Genomic DNA, 16669 nt, shown 5'->3' with positions numbered 1-16669 from the left:
CTGTGTCCGTGCAGGTGGCGCTGGTGTTTCCCAACAACGACCCTGCTGCCTCCATGGTGGCCTTCTACGGCTGCCTGCTGGCTGAAGTGGTCCCCGTGCCCATCGAAGTGCCGCTCACGAGAAAGGTACGTCCCGCCGGCGCCGCCCCGGCGGGTTGGGCTCGGCCGCCCGCAGCGTTCTCCCGTGACGTCCGAGCGCACAGGTGGCCTTTTTAGATGGTCTTTCATCTGGGCAGGATGTGCATTGAGAAGCACGGAAGTGTTTTGTGGCTTCTGAGGCTCTGGGCGGGGGCTGGACGGCTATGTCGGTAGCGGGAACGGTTCCCACGCCTGCCTTTGAAACCATCGGGGCTTGTGTCCAGCTCACGGAGCTCGGGCTCCACTCACTCGTCCTGGGGCCCTGTGCAGGAGGGGCGGTTTGGAAAGTGATGGCTCATCTTGGAGCACTGCCAGAGGGCGGGGTTGGGGTTCTGGGGACAGAGGCACGGACGCGCACCATTTCTGCACCTTGCTTCTCCTTGCACTTGCGCTCTGAGAAAGCTCTCCTGTCTGGGGGGTTCAAGCCAGCCCCAAGCACTCCTGACACACTGCTGAAGCCAGTGGGCGTGCGCAGCCCCACACTCTCCCGCTGCCTGGCAGAAGCCACAGGTGCGCGCAGACCACCCGGGGAACTCCCAGGCGCGCCGGCTCTGGTAGCTCGGGGCTAGCATACCCGCGCCCCCACAGTACCGTATCACCTGGAGAGAGCGCCCTTGACAGACGCCCGCCCGGGGCCCTGCACAGACAGCACGCTGCAACATGCCCGGTCTGACCCCGGTAAAGAGCTACTTACTTGTCCCGGGGCTGCAGCCTGAGGCTCAGGCTTCAGGTCTGCCACACATTTGGAGATGACGGAGGGACCCTGAGGGAACACAGATGGGGGGAAACTGTGCACTCAACCTTGACCTTGCTCCAGCTCACTGCCACCTCCGAGAAAGCAGGTCCACACACATTTGGAGCCCTGGTGTTTGCAAGTCTAGCCCAGAAGCCCCCTGCAGACATCCTGGTCTGGAGGCCGGTAGGGTTTACGATCAGGGTCCCACAGGTCTGCATGTATTCGCATAATTAAAAGCTGCTGCCTGAGAGCCTGGCTACCAGGCAGTCTGGAACCTGGTGCTCGGTGGATTCCTCCCTTTGGAACACAGATGGGTGGATCTTGGCACACCCTCAACAATGGGAGCACAGCAGGAACAAATCTGTGCTTAGACAGTTAGAGAAATTCAAGAGACAACCGAGGGAAAGGCTGCACGCGCAGACCCATCACTCGCACCGGCCACTCCTTCCAGACTGGGACAGGCAGCTGCTCCACTGATATGATACGGAGCCCGATGAAGTGAGGAAACAGGAATTTGGTCCAGAAAAAAGAACAAGGTCAAACCTCAATGAAATGGAAATAAGTAATTTACCTGATAAATAGTTCAAAGTGATGGTCATAAAGACACTCGCTGTACTCCAGAGAAGCACAGAGGAGCGCTGCGAGAACTGCGACAGAGACGGAGAGCAGGGGCGGCGCCAGACGGAAGTCCCAGAGCTGAAGGCTAACGGATTGGGATTGAAGACTACCTGGGAATGTCCCTTAGCTGAGCAGAAGAAGGCGTCAGCGAGCAGGAAGACAGGACAGCAGACCTCACACAGAGCAGTAAAAAGAAACAAAAACAGGGGCGCCTGGGTGGCTCAGTGGGTTAAGCCGCTGCCTTCGGCTCAGGTCATGATCTCGGGGTCCTGGGATCGAGTCCCGCATTGGGCTCTCTGCTCGGCAGGGAGCCTGCTTCCCTCTCTCTCTCTCTCTGCCTACCTCTCCGTCTACTTGTGATCTCTCTCTGTCAAATAAATAAATAAAAATCTTAAAAAAAAAAAAAACAAAAACTGTATTTTAAATTTAGATAGCTTGAGGGAACTGTTGGACAACATCAGGTGGGACAGCATTCACATGAGGGAGTCTCAGAAGGAGGGGAAAGAGAGGAAGGGGAGAAAACATAATTGAATAGACAATAGCAGAAACACCTGTGACCTAGGGAAAGAAACAGACTTCTGGGTCCAGGGAGCCTGGAGACAGTGAGATCACAGCGAGTGAATCCAGAGAGTTCACAGCAAGACACATTATAATTAAAATGTCAACGTTAACGAGATAATCTTAAAAGCAGCAGGAGAAAACCAATTTATTATATACACGGAAACCACAAAGACTCTCTGTGGATTTTTCAACAGAAACCTTGTGGGCCAGGAGGGAGCAGCAGGATGTATTCGAAGTGCTAAAAAGGAAACCGGCACCGAGGACGCCCTGCACAGCGCGGCTGTCATTTGGAGTAGGAGGAGGGACGGTCTTCAGGCAGGCAGCACCGGAAGGAGCTCATCACCACTGAACAGGCTCTATCAGAAAAGTTAAAGGTCTGATTTCAGCTGAAAAGAGATTGGTAACAAAAAAATAAATGAGACTATAAACCTCACTGGCAGAGTAAATGTAGAATAAAGGTAATGGATTGATTATTTAATAAAACTGAAACTAGAGTGAAGCTTAAAAAGACAAAAGTAGTAAAAATCATAAAAACTACAATACTTCGTTAAGGGAAACACAGTAAAAAGATGTAAGTGCGATATCAAAACATTAAATACGGGGAGGGCAGGCAAAAACTCAGTCTTACGTCTTCAATGTGATAGAATAAATTAATAAGAGAAGAGAGAAGAACCACATGATCCTCTCAATTGATGCAGAAAAAGCATTTGACAAAATCCAGCATCCGTTCCTGATTAAAACGCTTCAAAGTATAGGGATAGAGGGAACATTCCTGAACTTCATAAAATCTATCTATGAAAGACCCACAGGAAATATCATCCTCAATGGGAAAAAGCTTGCAGCCTTCCCGTTGAGATCAGGAACACGACAAGGATGCCCACTCTCACCACTCTTGTTCAACATAGTATTAGAAGTCCTAGCAACAGCAATCAGACAACAAAGAGAAATAAAAGGTATCCAAATTGGCAATGAAGAAGTCAAACTCTCTTCGCAGATGACATTATTCTTTATATGGAAAACCCAAAAGTTTCCACCCCCAAACTACTAGGACTCATACAGCAATTCAGTAACATGGCAGGATACAAAGTCAATGTACAGAAATCAGTGGCTTTTTTATACACTAACAATGAAAATACAGAAAGGGAAATTAGAGAATCAATTCCATTTACTAGAGCACCAAGAAGTATAAGATACCTGGAAATAACCCTAACCAAAGAGGTAAAGGATCTGTACTCGAGGAACTACAGAACACTCATGAAAGAAATTGAAGAAGACAGAAAAAGGTGGAAGACCACTCCATGCTCTTGGATCGGAAGAATAAACATTGTTAAAATGTCTATACTGCCTAGAGCAATCTATACTTTTAATGCCATTCCGATCAACATTCCACTGGTATTTTTCAAAGAGCTGGAGTAAATAATCCAAAAATTTGTATGGAATTAGAAAAGACCCTGAATCTCTAAGGAAATGTTGAAAAACAAAAATAAAACCGGGGGCATCACGTTACCTGATTTCAAGCTTTACTACAAAGTTGTGATCACCAAGACAGCATAAAAACAGACACATAGACCAGTGGAACAGAGTAGAGAGCCCAGATATGGACCCTCAACTCTATGGTCAAATAATCTTCAACAAATCAGTTTTATGCCATGTTCAAACTTATGTAGCCATCAAATTAACATAGATTGACACACACACACACAACTAAATGTGTGTGTGCACGTGTGTGTACAGGCAGTTTTATGTGACCCTTACGGGGACCGAAAAGCAGACACCTCTAGTAGAGACACGGAATATAAAGGATTCCTTGATCTAGGTGTCACACTGAAGAAAGTCATCAAATCACAAAGGAAAAAGAGAGGAGGAAAGGAACAGAGAGACCCTGCGGAGACGTAGTCAGAAAATGGTTAACAGAAGGGCAGTTAGTTCGCGTCTTCTGATCGATAACTACTTCACGTGTAGAAGGACTGAATTCTCTAAGGCAGAGGCGAACAGTGAGGCAGGGGAGAGGAAACAATAGCAGGCAACATGCGGCCTCCCAGAGCCCCGCTGCGGACGTCAGGGCTCGGAGAGGGAAGCGGGAGGACGCTCGGAGATACTCCCTGGAGACGGAGATGAAGAGAAGGAGAACAGACAGAACAGATGTTACAGAGGGGCTGACATAACGATACGGCATCGGTCCGCAAAGAAGACATAACACTTGCAAACATTTATGTACCCCGCACAGGAGCAACTAAATACATAAAGCCAATGTTAATACCCCTGAAGGGAGAGACCCCGGACAGCCGTGGGAGGGGACATCGATTCCCCACGGACACCAGTGGGCTTAATTATGCAGAACATTCCATCCTTCCATAAGCAACAGAATCCACACTCTTCTCAAGGGCATCTGGAATGTCCTCCAGGACAGATCCCATGTGAGGCCACAAAGCAAGTCTCAGTGAATTTCAGAAGAGTGAATTATCGGGCATCTTTTCTGACCCACAGTGGTGTGAAACTAGAAATCAGTTACAAGAAGAAAATGGGAAGATTCACAGATATGTGGAGATTAAACAACATGCCAGCGAATGACCCATGAGTCAACCAGGAAATCAAAGGAAAAGTAAAAAAACAAAACCAAAAACCAGCTTGAGACCAATTTAAACAGAAACGAACATATAAAATCCAGCAGAAGCGGTTCTAAGAAGGAAGGTCATCGTGATACAGGCCTACTTTAGTCCGTGAGAAAAATCTCTAACAATCTAATTTTCAACCTCAAGGAACTAGAAAAAGAGCAAATGAAGCCTAGAGTTAGTAGAGAGAGGGAACAAAGATCATTGTGGGAATAAATGGAATAGAGACAGTGAAGAATAGAGGGAAAATCAAGGACACTAAGAAGCCGGTTCTTTCAAAAGATGAACAAGGTTGATATACCTCTAGCTAGACTCCGCAAGCAAATGAGAACAGGACTCAAATCTAATCAGAAATGGAGCAGAAGTTACAGCTGACACCACAGAAAGACAAAGGGTTGTAAGAGGCTACTACGGAAAACTGTATGCCAGCAAACTGGACCCCAATTCCTATACAAATTCTCTACCCGAGGCTGAATCAGGAAGAAGTAGAATATCTGAATACTGCTTAGTAGTAAGGAGATTGACTCCGATCGGGAATCTCCAGGAAACAGAAGTCCAGGACCAGATGGTGTCACTGGTGAATTCCACCAAACGTTCAAAAAGATTTAGTACTTCTCCTTCTCAAACTCTTCCAAAACATGGAGAGGAAGGAAGCTTCCAAACTCATTGTGCATGGCAGCACTACCCTGATACCAATACCAGACAAGGAGGACAGCAGTAAATAAAGTTACAGGCCAATATCCCTGATGAACATAGATGCAAAAATCCTCAACAAAATATTAGTAAACAATTCAATAATATATTAAAAGGATCATAATCCATTATTTAGTGGGATTTATTTCAGGGATGCATGAATGGGCCCACATTCGCCAATCAATCAATGTGACACACTACATTCACCAAATGAAGGATCATACGATCCTGGATGCAGAAAGAGCGTTGACGGCATTCAGATTTCACTTTTTTATGTTTTTATGTAAATTCCAGCTAGTTGACGTGCACTTACGTTATTTCCAGGTGTGCAGTGTAGGTACTCAGTGCACCGTTAAACACCTGGTGCCCATCACAGCAAGTGCCGCCTTCATCCCCATCACCTGTCTCACCCATACCCCAAGCCCCCACCCCTCTAGTGACCATCAGTTTGTCCTCTGTAGTTAGGAGTCCATTTCTTGGTCTGCCTCCTTCCCCCCACCTTCCTCATTTGTTTTGTTTGTTAAATTCCATGTGTGATTGAAATCAGATGGTATTTGTCTTTCTCTGATTATTTCACTTAGTATAATACTCTCTAGCTCCATCTGTGTCATTGTAAATGACAAGAGTTCATTCTTTTGACGGCTACATAGTATTCCACTGTATATACGCACCACATCTTTATCCATTCATCAGTCGATGGACATTGGGCTGTTTCCATAATTTGGCTTTTGTAGATAACACTGCTTTAAACATCAGGATGCATGAGTCCCTTTGAATTAGTATTCTTGTTTTCTTTGGGTTAACATCTACCAGTGCAATTTCTGGATGGTAGGGCAGTTCTACTTAATTTTTTGAGGAACCTCCATACTGTTTTCCAGGGTGGTTGTACCAGTTTGCATTCCCACCAACAGTGCACGAGGTTCCCCTTTCTCCACATCCTCTCCAACCCCTCTTGTTCCTTGTGTTGTTTTACTATAGCCGCTCTCGCAGGTGTGTGGTGGCATCTCACTGTGGTTGTGGTCTGCACCTCCCCGATGATGAGTGATGTTGATCTCCCATGTGTCTGTCGGCCACCTGTGTGTCCTCTTCAGAGACGTGTCTACTTGTCAACGTTCGTTTTTGATTAAAAAAACTCAGCAAAGTGAACATTAAGGGAATATACTTCAAAATAATAAAGGCCGTATATGACAAGCCCACAGCTAACCTTTTACTCCTTTGTGAAAAGCTGAAAATTTTTCCTCTTGCCACTTCGATTCAACATGTGTTGGAAGTCTTAGCCAGAGCAGTCAGGCAAGAAAAAGATGGAAATGGCATCCACACTGTTAGGGAAGAGGTAAAACTATCTGTTTGAGGACGACATGATATTATATACAGAAAACCCTAAAGACTCTACAAAAAAACTAATCAAATTATTCAGTGAATTGAGGAAAGTTGCAGGGCAGAAAATCAACATAGAGACTTGACTGCATCTGTGTGCGTTAACAGTGAACAATCGGAGAAATTAAGAAAACAACCCTATTAATGCTTGCATCAAAAAGAACAAAATACCTAGGAGTACATTTAGCCGAGAGAGGAAAGACCTATAGTCTGAAAATCATAAAGCATTGATGAAAGAAACTGAGGAAGACACAAATAAATGGAAAGATATTCCAGGCTTATGGACTGAGAGAAATGATATTGTTAAAATGTCCATATTCTACAAAGCAACCTACAGATTCAGTGCAATCCCTATTAAAAGTCCAGTGGCACTGTTCACAGAAATAGAACAAACATTCCAGAAATTTCTATGGAACCACGGAAGACCTCAGAGAGCCAAAGCAATGTCGAGTAAGAACAGCAAAGCTGGGGATACCTGGCTCCCTGGTTTCAAGCCACATTATGAAGCTATCGTAGCTAAAGTAGTTGTCAAGGGGCGCCTGGGCGGCTCAGTGGGTTAAGCCTCCACCTTCGACTCAGGTCATGATCTCAGGGTCCTGGGATCGAGCCCCGCATTGGGCTCTCTGCTCAGCGGGGAGCCTGCTCCCCCCTCTCTCTCTGCCTGACTCTCTGCCTACTTGTGATCTCTCTCTGTCAAATAAATAAAATATTAAAAAAAAAAAAACAGACACATAGGTCAGTAGAATATTATAACCCAAAAGTAAACCCACACGTGTATTGCCAATTTATTTACTTATTTAGGTCTGGTCACTTTATTTAGTTTATCCTTTCAAGTCTCTGAATTTGAGTCATTGATGCTCAATCTTTTTTTTTTTTTTTGAAGATATTATTTATTTATTTGACAGACAGAGATCACAAGTATGCAGAGAGGCAGGCAGAGAGAGAGGAGGAAGCAGGCTCCCCACTGAGCAGAGAGCCCAATGCGGGGCTCGATCCCAGGACCCTGAGATCATGACCTGAGCCGAAGGCAGAGGCTTTAACCCTCTGAGCCACCCAGGCGCCCCTCACCAATGAATTTATGACAGAAGATCCAGGAATGCACCACGGGGAAAGAGCAGTCTCTTCAGTCAATGACTTTGGGAAAATTGGATGGCCGCCTGCAAGAGAATGAAAGTAGAACCGCTCTTACCCAGTACACAAAAATTACCTCAAAATGGGTTAAAGACTTGATTGTAAGGCCTGAAGCCACAAACTCCTAGAAGAAAACACAGGCTCCAAGTAAGCTTTTTGACATCAGTCTGGGTGATGAGTCTGATCTGACAGCAAAGGTGAAGGCAACAAACCAAAAACAAACGTGTGGGAAAACTTCAAACTAAACACTTCTGTGCACCAATGGAAAGCAGCAGCAGAAGGAAAAGTAAGATTCCATTCCTCCTTAACGGGAGAAATGCCGGCAAATTGTGTGTCTGATAAGGGATTATATCCAAATGTATGTGGAATTCACAGCAGTCAGTAGCAAAAGACACAATCCAATTAAAAAATGGGGAGAATATCTGAATAGACATTTTTTCAGAGGAGACGCACAGGTGGCCAATAGACTCAAAGATGCTTAACGTCACTGATCATCATGGAAATGTAAATTAAATCACTACGAGGGGCGCCTGGGTGGCTCACTCGGTTCAGCGTCTGCCTTGGGCTCTGGTCATGATCCGGAGGTCCTGGGATCGAGCCCGGCTTGAGACTCCCTGATGCTCTGCAGGGAGCCTGCTCCTCCCTCCCCCTCTGCCTGCCACTCCCCCTGCTTGTGCTCACTCACTCTCTCTCTCTCTCTGTCAAATAAGTAAATCTTTTAAAGAAAACACGTTGAGATATCACATCATACCTTTTTAAATAGATAAAAAGGCAAGAAATAGCAAGTTTTAGCAAGGATGTGGAGAAAGGGGAACGTTGTACACCATTGTTGGGAATGCTAACTGGTGCAGCCATGAGGAAAATAGTGTGAAGGTTCCTCAAAAACTAAAAATGGAGCTACCCTACAATCCAGCGATGACACTAGGTGTTTTCTAAACAAAAAGGAAAACACTAATTTGAAAAGATACACGCAGCTCTCTGCTCACTGTAGCACTGTTTGCAGTGGTCAAGGCGTGGACCACCTAAACCCCCGTCAGCGGATGAACGGGCAAAGCGGTGGTGTGTACACACGCTACTCGGCCGTAGAAGAGAACGAAACCTTGCTTTGCAATGACACGCAGCAACCTTGGCATGCTGAGTGAAGTAAGTCAGAGAAAGATCTAAAAAACAAAACAAATGAACAAACAAAACTCACGGACACAGAGAACAGATTGGTGGTTGCCAGTGGTGGTGTTTGTGGGGTGGGCGCAGTGGCTGAAGGTACAGAATTCCAGCTACAAAGTAAGTCGGGGGCTGGGAAGTACAGCTCGGTGACTGTACACGGGGACAGCGTCGTGCACATTTGAAGGCGGCCACGAGAGTAGATCTTTAAAAGTCTCGTGTCATGATAATTTTGCAGTGTATACAAATATAGAATCGTCGTTTTACACCTGAAATAGAATGTTATGTCAATTATACCTTAATTTTTTTAAAAAAAGAACATTGAGCTTAGTAACCTGTAAGTACTTAAGTGTTTGATTATCTCATCCTTCAGTGTCCTTGCGCTAGAAGTCTGGATAGGTGACGGACCTTTTACTTTGGAGGGTGCGGGTTGTTGCTTATGTTTTGGTGCCCGGACATCATGGAGTCCCACGTTCACCCAAGATCTGCCAGTTGCAGATCTGAGTCTTGCTGTTGTAGCGTAGTCAAGCATAAGAAACGTACGTTGGACATAAGACACATATCAGTATTTTTGTCCACATGAATGACATTCCACAGTAAAGCAGAGCTAGAGAAACTTTAGGAAGAGAAAAGGGGAGGAGACTCTGCTAGGGTTGGCATTGATGGTCCCTGAGGACAGAGGGCCTGATGTCATCCAGGAGGTGGAGTGATGGCCCTGAGGTGTGGCCCCCTCGGTCACCGTCGTGTTCTGGACTATGCCCTTGGACTCCACCCTGGACCGAGCTAGCCTTCCTTAGAACTGTCTCGTGCCAAGTCTACGGGGCAATGCTCCCAGCTCTAGAATGCCACGGTTTACACGTGCCCAGCCTCAGAGCCCCAGAGAGTTTCCCAGCCCTCTCTGCGGCTGCCCTGATACTCAGCGGGTCATCACCTTCCAGTGCCTCGGGGACACCTCAGGGTCTGTTGAGAGTGGGTGTGCACGTCTCCAGCTCCGCTCCTGGGAGCGGAAGGAGAGAATGTGGGGTTCCCTTAGAAAATGAGGATGGTTGTCACTTTGGCTTCCTGGGTACAAAACACGGGGGTTAAATACTTGACATCTTGGGCACATGTCGGTGCCAGGTGGGGCAGCTGGTGGCCCTGGAAGTCGGGGACATCCTGCGTCCTCTGACCTCAGGACCTCCTCCAGTGGCCCGACTCCTGCAGGTGTTTGCCGCCGGTGTCCCCATGTGTGGGAGACGCCCCCTGAGTGCTTCCTGGAGACCCGAGTCCCGTGATCATCACGACTGGGAATGTGGAGGGGTGTGGGGGTTGAATGGACAGCCACGTTCTTCTAGGTGGCTCTGGTGCCGGGGTTAATTCTACGCCAGTTTACCTAAAAACCGACCGGGGGGACATATGATGGCAAATGCAGGGGGCTGAGGCCCTTGGGAACGCAAAGGGCTGGTGGCCTTGATTTGAGGCTCCTGGTGCTCCGAGGTCTGTAGTCGCAGCATCACAGTGACAATCTGCAAGTCTACAACCAGGGAACCGTTTGCAAAGGGAGGCACATGCCTCTGCCCTTTGGGCCACCTGGCAGCCTCGGCACAGCATTTTAGCCGCCGCTGGCGTAAACAGTCCAAAAGCCCAGCTTGGCCACCACGCCACACCTCGTGACGCTTGGGAATAAGGAGGTGAAGCGTCCCGCGGCGTCCGACCGGCGTGTGACCTGTTCTTTGTCGTCACGTGCGGAGGAGGTTCCTGCAGTGATAACCCCGGGGGGGGGGGGGTTCGTCGGGAGCTGCTGAGCGCGGGTCGGCCCCTTTGCTGAGGGGAGCCTCAGTGGCCAGCGAGGGTCCGTGCGGCCGCCTGCATCCGAGGAGGAGCTCTGCCGCTTGGGTGTGGGCTGGGCAGAGCCTCCCCGTCCGTGCCTGCTGGCCCTGCCGGGATGACCCGCGGGTGGCGAGCTCTCCGGCCCGCGAGGACCCTCGGGTTACCAGCCCGCACTGCAGCACCTGAAGACCCTTCTCAGAAGAAAATGCCGAGTGCCTCTCTCCAGCGACCGTTTCCTCATGGAAAACAGGCCCAGGAGATGACTTTGTCTTACTGAGGACACAAACTGAGTGTCATTCCTCAGCCGCCGTGACTTCAGAACGTGGCATCTGTGTCTCAGAAAACATTTTTAGGGACGCCTGTGTGGCTCGGTCATTAAGCGTGCATCTCCGGCTCAGGTCATGATCTCAGGGTCCTGGGATCGAGTCCCGCGTCGGGCTCCCTGCGCTGCGGGGAGCCTGTTTCTCCCTCCGCTGCTCCCCCTGCTCGTGCTCTCTCTGAAATAAATAAAATCCTAAAAAGAAAACTAGCCTTTTAAAAAAAGCTTGTTTTTTAAATAGAAGAATCCTTCAGTGCCCCATTTGGAATGGGTAAGAGGATGGAGGGTGTGACCGTTTCCTCTGTCCCCTGGTTCTGTGCCACGGAGCCGCTGCGGAGGCCTGGTGGGAGCCAGTTTCCCAAATCAGCGTCTAATGCACCGAGCAGCCGAGTCTCGTGTGTTTGTTTATTCTCCATCCTAGCTCGGTGGGGAGGAAAGCTCCTCTTTCCGCAGGGCGTTTGCAGCAGGGGGACTGGAGTTCTGGGGGCTTGGCCAAGGCATGGGGAGCAGCCGGGGGAGTCGCCTCCATGGGCCCTGCGTCGCAGCAGAGCTGGCACAGCCCGTTGCCATCGCCCTGCCGAGGCTGAGCTCAAGCACGGCCCGCGGCCGGTCGGGCACACCGTCAGCCGGTGAACGGGCTCCGCCAGCATCGCAGCTGACACGGGCTCTGCTCTGGGAGTCTGGTGGGGAGGTGGCACGGCTGTTGGGAAGGGACAGAGTGGGCATGTTCCAAGGACCATGGGACCAGGGACAGGACGGCCTGTAGGCCCCAGGCCTCCGCAGAGCTGAACATTCGAAGCCCGTGCCTCTGAAACACTTTGCCCCATTTCTGTCCCAGCTCGCGAGAGCCGGTGAATGGCCCCGTCGACAAAGAACAAAGTCGGGTCAGTACCCACTGATGGTCGTGGGGCCGCAGATCCAAAGTGAGGGGCTTTCTGTGAGCTGTCCTCTCGTGTGCTGGAGTCCTCGTGGGAGTGTGGCTGCTGCTTCCTGACTGGGAGCCTGGGACGGAACAGACCGTGGTGGAGGGACGAGTCCACACCAGCCTGTTGGAGGCCCCAGGGGTCAGCGGACAGACCAAGGACAGACTTCTTACGGGGTGACAGGACTTGGCACGTCTCTGTGTTGCAGGGGGTTGGAGGTGATGGGCTGACATCAGGTGTAGTCTGGCTTTTCTTGAAGAACCAAAAAGAATTATTTGCAAGGTGACCAGGGAGGGGGTCCCCGTCCTTACAGCCCAACCGGTCAGAGGAAGGGCCTTCAGCTGAGGGGGAAGCTGCATTCATGGGGACATGGGCACCCAGGGAAGGGACCTCCTGAGGGCCAAAGTCCTCCTGAGGTGGGATGTGGTTTCCCAAAGCCGGCGGCTCGGAGCAACCAGCGGCCGTGAGGACGGGGAGGAGGCTGCCTGCGGAGACGGCGTGTGGGGGGCTGCGGGCCAGACACCGTGTGCGCAGGGCATCCACCTGCCCGGCTGCAGGCTCTGGGGGCAAGTGTGCGCTCAGGCTCAGGGGGGTCCATGTGCGAAGGGGCAGCACAGGCTGCTTGGATGGCAGGGGACAATCCTGTGTCCAGCAATGGGCCCGGGTCGCTGTTTCTGCCCAGTTGATGGGCACTCTGAGGAGGAATTCAACAACGGAGGGGAGAAGGACCCCTTTCCAGCAGAGCACAGAGCAGAGGCGAGGTCTGAGTTTAGGGCTGAGCTGCGACCTTCTGTCCGTCACTGTCCTCACCTGCTGTCCCGGCTCTTACTCTGGGCGGGCTCTCCTGTGTGTGTGATTACGTCACATGAGCCATGGGTCGGGAGCAGATGTGAGAGGACATGCAGGAGAGCCGGGCGGGGAGGCAAATGGCGGGAGATGGCAGGTCATGGCTGACAGCCCGCACGCACCCTCCTGCCCTGTGGCTCATGTGGCCTGGATGTCAACGTTCTCTGCAAGTTCTCGCCCATGAAGAAGTGTCTTCCCGCTACCGAGGGGGATCTCAGAGCCTGTCTGGATGTTTGGCAGCGTGATCCCAAATTCACATTTGCGTCACTGTGAAAACCCTACGTGAAGAAGCACCGCGTGAAGGAAAGGTCCCTGAAATGGGCACATCTGTCCGTCGGGCACCAGCCCTGTGCTCCCTGCTCGGGGCTGGGGGTGCACAGTCCCACACAGCACCGGGCTTCCACCGTGGGGCTGAGCTGCGAACCACCTGGAGGACTAGTCCTAGATGTCAGAGCTGCGGACTTCACCGCTAGACGCATACGGTCTTCCCGTGCCGCCTCAGTGGGGCACACGCGGGCAGAGCGATGTGCAGCCGTGGCGGGTCTGCGCTGGGTGCACGCGTGAGCGTGGCCTGCTCTCCGCGCTGTGGCGTGTGGTTGTAGGAACGCCTGCTGTTTCCTGGCTTTTGTTTTCTGAGTCGAGCCGGTGTGACCAGTGGGCATAAAGCAAGCCCGCTGAGCAGACGGGCCCCAGGCCGCTGGGCGTGGTTAGCGACCAGACCACGGGGTGGCAGTCCCCGCGCGGCCTGTCCCAGGAGAGCCCCATCCCGCAGGGTCTGCCATATCAGTGCTGGTGGTCAAGGGCTTCCGGGGTCCATGTCCTGCAGTGGGGGTCTGTCCAGACCCGTGTCCCCGCTCTCCAACGAGAGCTGCTCCGGGCTCAGGGGGTGGTGCAGGGGGTCCTTATGTCCCGCTCGCCCTCTTCATGTGTCGTCACACAGCGGGGCCTTGTGCTCTAGGCGTCTTCAGAATCGGGCTCCACGTCAAGCAGGAAGATGTTTTCTGGGTGCCTTCCATTTGCCACGATAGTCCCGTTTCACGGTCGTGGTCATGGAGACCCGCAGGGGGGCCCAGCAGTAGCCTCCGGAGACCTGCCACGTGCCAGCCACACGCTGAGCCCCGTCCACGCTCCTCGGCTCCTCCCCGCTTTGGACAGGGAGATTGAGGCAGGGCGACCCTGCCACCTGCCTAAGGTCCCACTGCAGCGCATGCAGCCTGGGACATGACCCACACTGCTCTACCCCCGGGAGGTTCCCTCTTCCCCAGAATCTAGGGCGAGGCTGCGTTCTGCGGGGACGCCGCGGTCTTCCCTGGTCCTCTGCGGTCCTCCCCAGCTCTGTGACCCTTCTCCTCGCTGCTCCCCCAGGACGCTGGAAGCCAGCAGATTGGGTTCTTGCTCGGGAGCTGTGGAGTCACCGTGGCCTTGACGAGCGACGCCTGCCACAAAGGACTACCAAAAAGCCCGACGGGGGAGATCCCGCAGTTCAAAGGTAGGTGACTTCCCGCGCCCCCCTGGGGACTCTGCACGCGGGGCACTCCTGCATCTTCTCGGGTCCTTGACACACTCCTGCTCGCGCGGCATGTCACCTATCGTCTGCCGTGTGGCCCGGTGTAACCGGGGACATGGTGCTGTGGATGCGTGGGGCCTGAGCCTTGTGCAGCGGGGCCGCGGGCCACAGGAAGCGGAGGGGTCCGCGCAACTGCTTTCCGGGGGCTGCTCACCAGAACGTGCCGTGTCTTGTCTCCAAGGGTGGCCGAAGCTGCTGTGGTTTGTCACCGAGTCAAAGCATCTGTCTAAGCCGCCTCGAGACTGGTTCCCACATATCAAAGATGCAAACAACGACACTGCGTACATAGAGGTGGGCCACGGGGCTTCTGATGGCGGGCGGACCCCGGGCTGGCTGGGCCCTGCCAGGTGTGGGCACATGGTCCCCTCAGAACCCCGTCTGCACAGCCTGCTCTCTTTTCAGTATAAGACGTGCAAGGACGGGAGCGTGCTCGGGGTGACCGTGACCAGGATCGCGCTGCTGACCCACTGCCAGGCCCTCACGCAGGCGTGCGGCTACACGGAAGGTACAGGCCAGCCCCGATGGGAGCGTGTCCCTGGGCGGCGGGCATGGGCCGCTCTGTCCCGTCCCTGCACCCCCACGGCAGGCATGGCGTCAGGTTTATGCGCAGCTCAGACCTTCCTGTTGTCCTCACCAGGCCTCCCCCTGCGTGGGGAGGGACAGCTCTGGTGGCTCTTCTCCTCAGGACGCCAGTCCTGGCGGGTCAGGCACACCACTGTGGCCTCACTTAACCCGATTCTCCTGCACAGAGGCCCTGTCTCCAAGTTGCTCCACTCCGGGTGAGGGTTCCGCCTGTGACGTCAGGGGACACCGCTCAGGCTGTCAGTTGATTCCATGAGAATTCATCCCTCGGTGCATGTTAGGGTCTTTTTGGGATCTTTGAAAAAAAAAAAAAAGCCCATGTTCAGCCCTCCCTGGCACCTCAGAGTTTCTGATGGGGTTTTTGCGAGCTCCCTGGGGGCGGGGGACGACCACAGCCCCGAGCGCGGTTTCCAGGGTGCACGTTCTTTTCCCCCGTGCTGCACGGCCATGGAGGCCGAGAGCTGGGGTCACCAGGAGTAGCCGTGGCAATGGTATGGCCTTGGGCTCATAAACCGCGGGGTCCAGGCCGATCCCCTGCTCCTGCGGCTGGGGCTTCTGTGACCAACACCCTGCCCTGGAGACTGACCGGCAGGCAGCCCGCGGCTGGGGCGTCCCCTCCCCCGCGGAGCAGGAGCTCTCCTCGCTCTCCCCCATCCTCCCAGTGATCTCCTTTATACAGAATAACTCGGTGGTGCTGTGGGGACGTCTGGCTAACGTTCAGTCCCTGGGCTAGGCCCCGGCATGTTTCCCTGTCAAGATACGTGGCCACTGGTCACTACCAGCCGGCCAGTGCCTTCTGCTTTGGTTACGGTGCTGTGTGCAGCCTCCCGACTGTGGCCTGTCCCCGTAGCCCTGCTTCTCAGAGGTCCGGGGCTGTGGCGGTGGCGAGTGGCCCGGAGGAAACGCACACACACACGCACGTGCATGCGCTCCTTGCTTCTGAGTAGGATGCGCTTGTAGACAGTGGGACGGCGGCCGTTGCCTCTGCGCGGTGGCTTGTCCCCTCAGGAGGAGGGTGGCACGCGGTGCCAGAGCCGTGGCCAGCCTTGCGGGAAGGAGCGTGGACAGACGTAAGTGGAGGGCTCGCTGGGCACCCCATGCGTGGACGAGGCCGTGCTGGGCCGGTGCCCACGCGGGTAGACAAGCATGACTGTAGAGGCGTCACTCGCGGCGTCACTAGCCCTCAGCCTGGCCCTTGTGTTCAGCCTGTGTTTTTAGTGCCCGTTTCTTCCCCAGAAACACGGGAACACTGTTCTGTTTCTGCTCTCTGGGATCTCCTTTGTGACCCAACCCCAGCCTGAGTCTTCTAGCGACTTTACCCTGCATTTGCTGGGAAAGGTTTTCCTTTCTTGGGAGATGCCATGATGGATACGGAAAGAATCTTAAAAAAGGACAAGGCCGGGGGAGGGAGTAAGTCCAGGAAAAGGAGGCAGGAAGTGTTTTCAGGGACATGTGAGGCTCTCACTGTGGACATGAGTGTCAAGAGGGTATCCGGAAACTTCTCCGGGCAGGTGGCCCGTGTCTGCCAACATGCTGTGGGCTGCCCCTCAAGGCCTCTCCTGCCCCTGACCGACGTGGTCTTGCGTCCACTGGGAGT

General features: G+C 52.5%; 1 protein-coding gene across 5 annotated transcripts in view; it reads left to right on the top strand.

Annotated features, from left to right (window-relative positions):
• Positions 1 to 16669, top strand: part of DIP2C (disco interacting protein 2 homolog C) — a 369149-nt gene that overhangs the window by 248189 nt on the left and 104291 nt on the right. For all 5 annotated transcript variants that reach the window (XM_047740625.1, XM_047740622.1, XM_047740620.1 and 2 more), the window contains 4 exons: positions 15 to 125; positions 14289 to 14412; positions 14672 to 14781; positions 14893 to 14995. In XM_047740625.1, the coding sequence (XP_047596581.1) occupies positions 15 to 125; positions 14289 to 14412; positions 14672 to 14781; positions 14893 to 14995 (448 nt within the window). The remainder of the gene's footprint in view (positions 1 to 14; positions 126 to 14288; positions 14413 to 14671; positions 14782 to 14892; positions 14996 to 16669) is intronic.

Source organism: Lutra lutra, chromosome 8 (genome assembly GCF_902655055.1).
Source record: "Lutra lutra chromosome 8, mLutLut1.2, whole genome shotgun sequence".
In the NCBI taxonomy this organism is placed as follows: Eukaryota; Metazoa; Chordata; class Mammalia; order Carnivora; family Mustelidae; genus Lutra; species Lutra lutra.
Note: the sequence above shows the minus strand (reverse complement) of the source record. Positions and strands in the feature narration are given on the sequence as shown.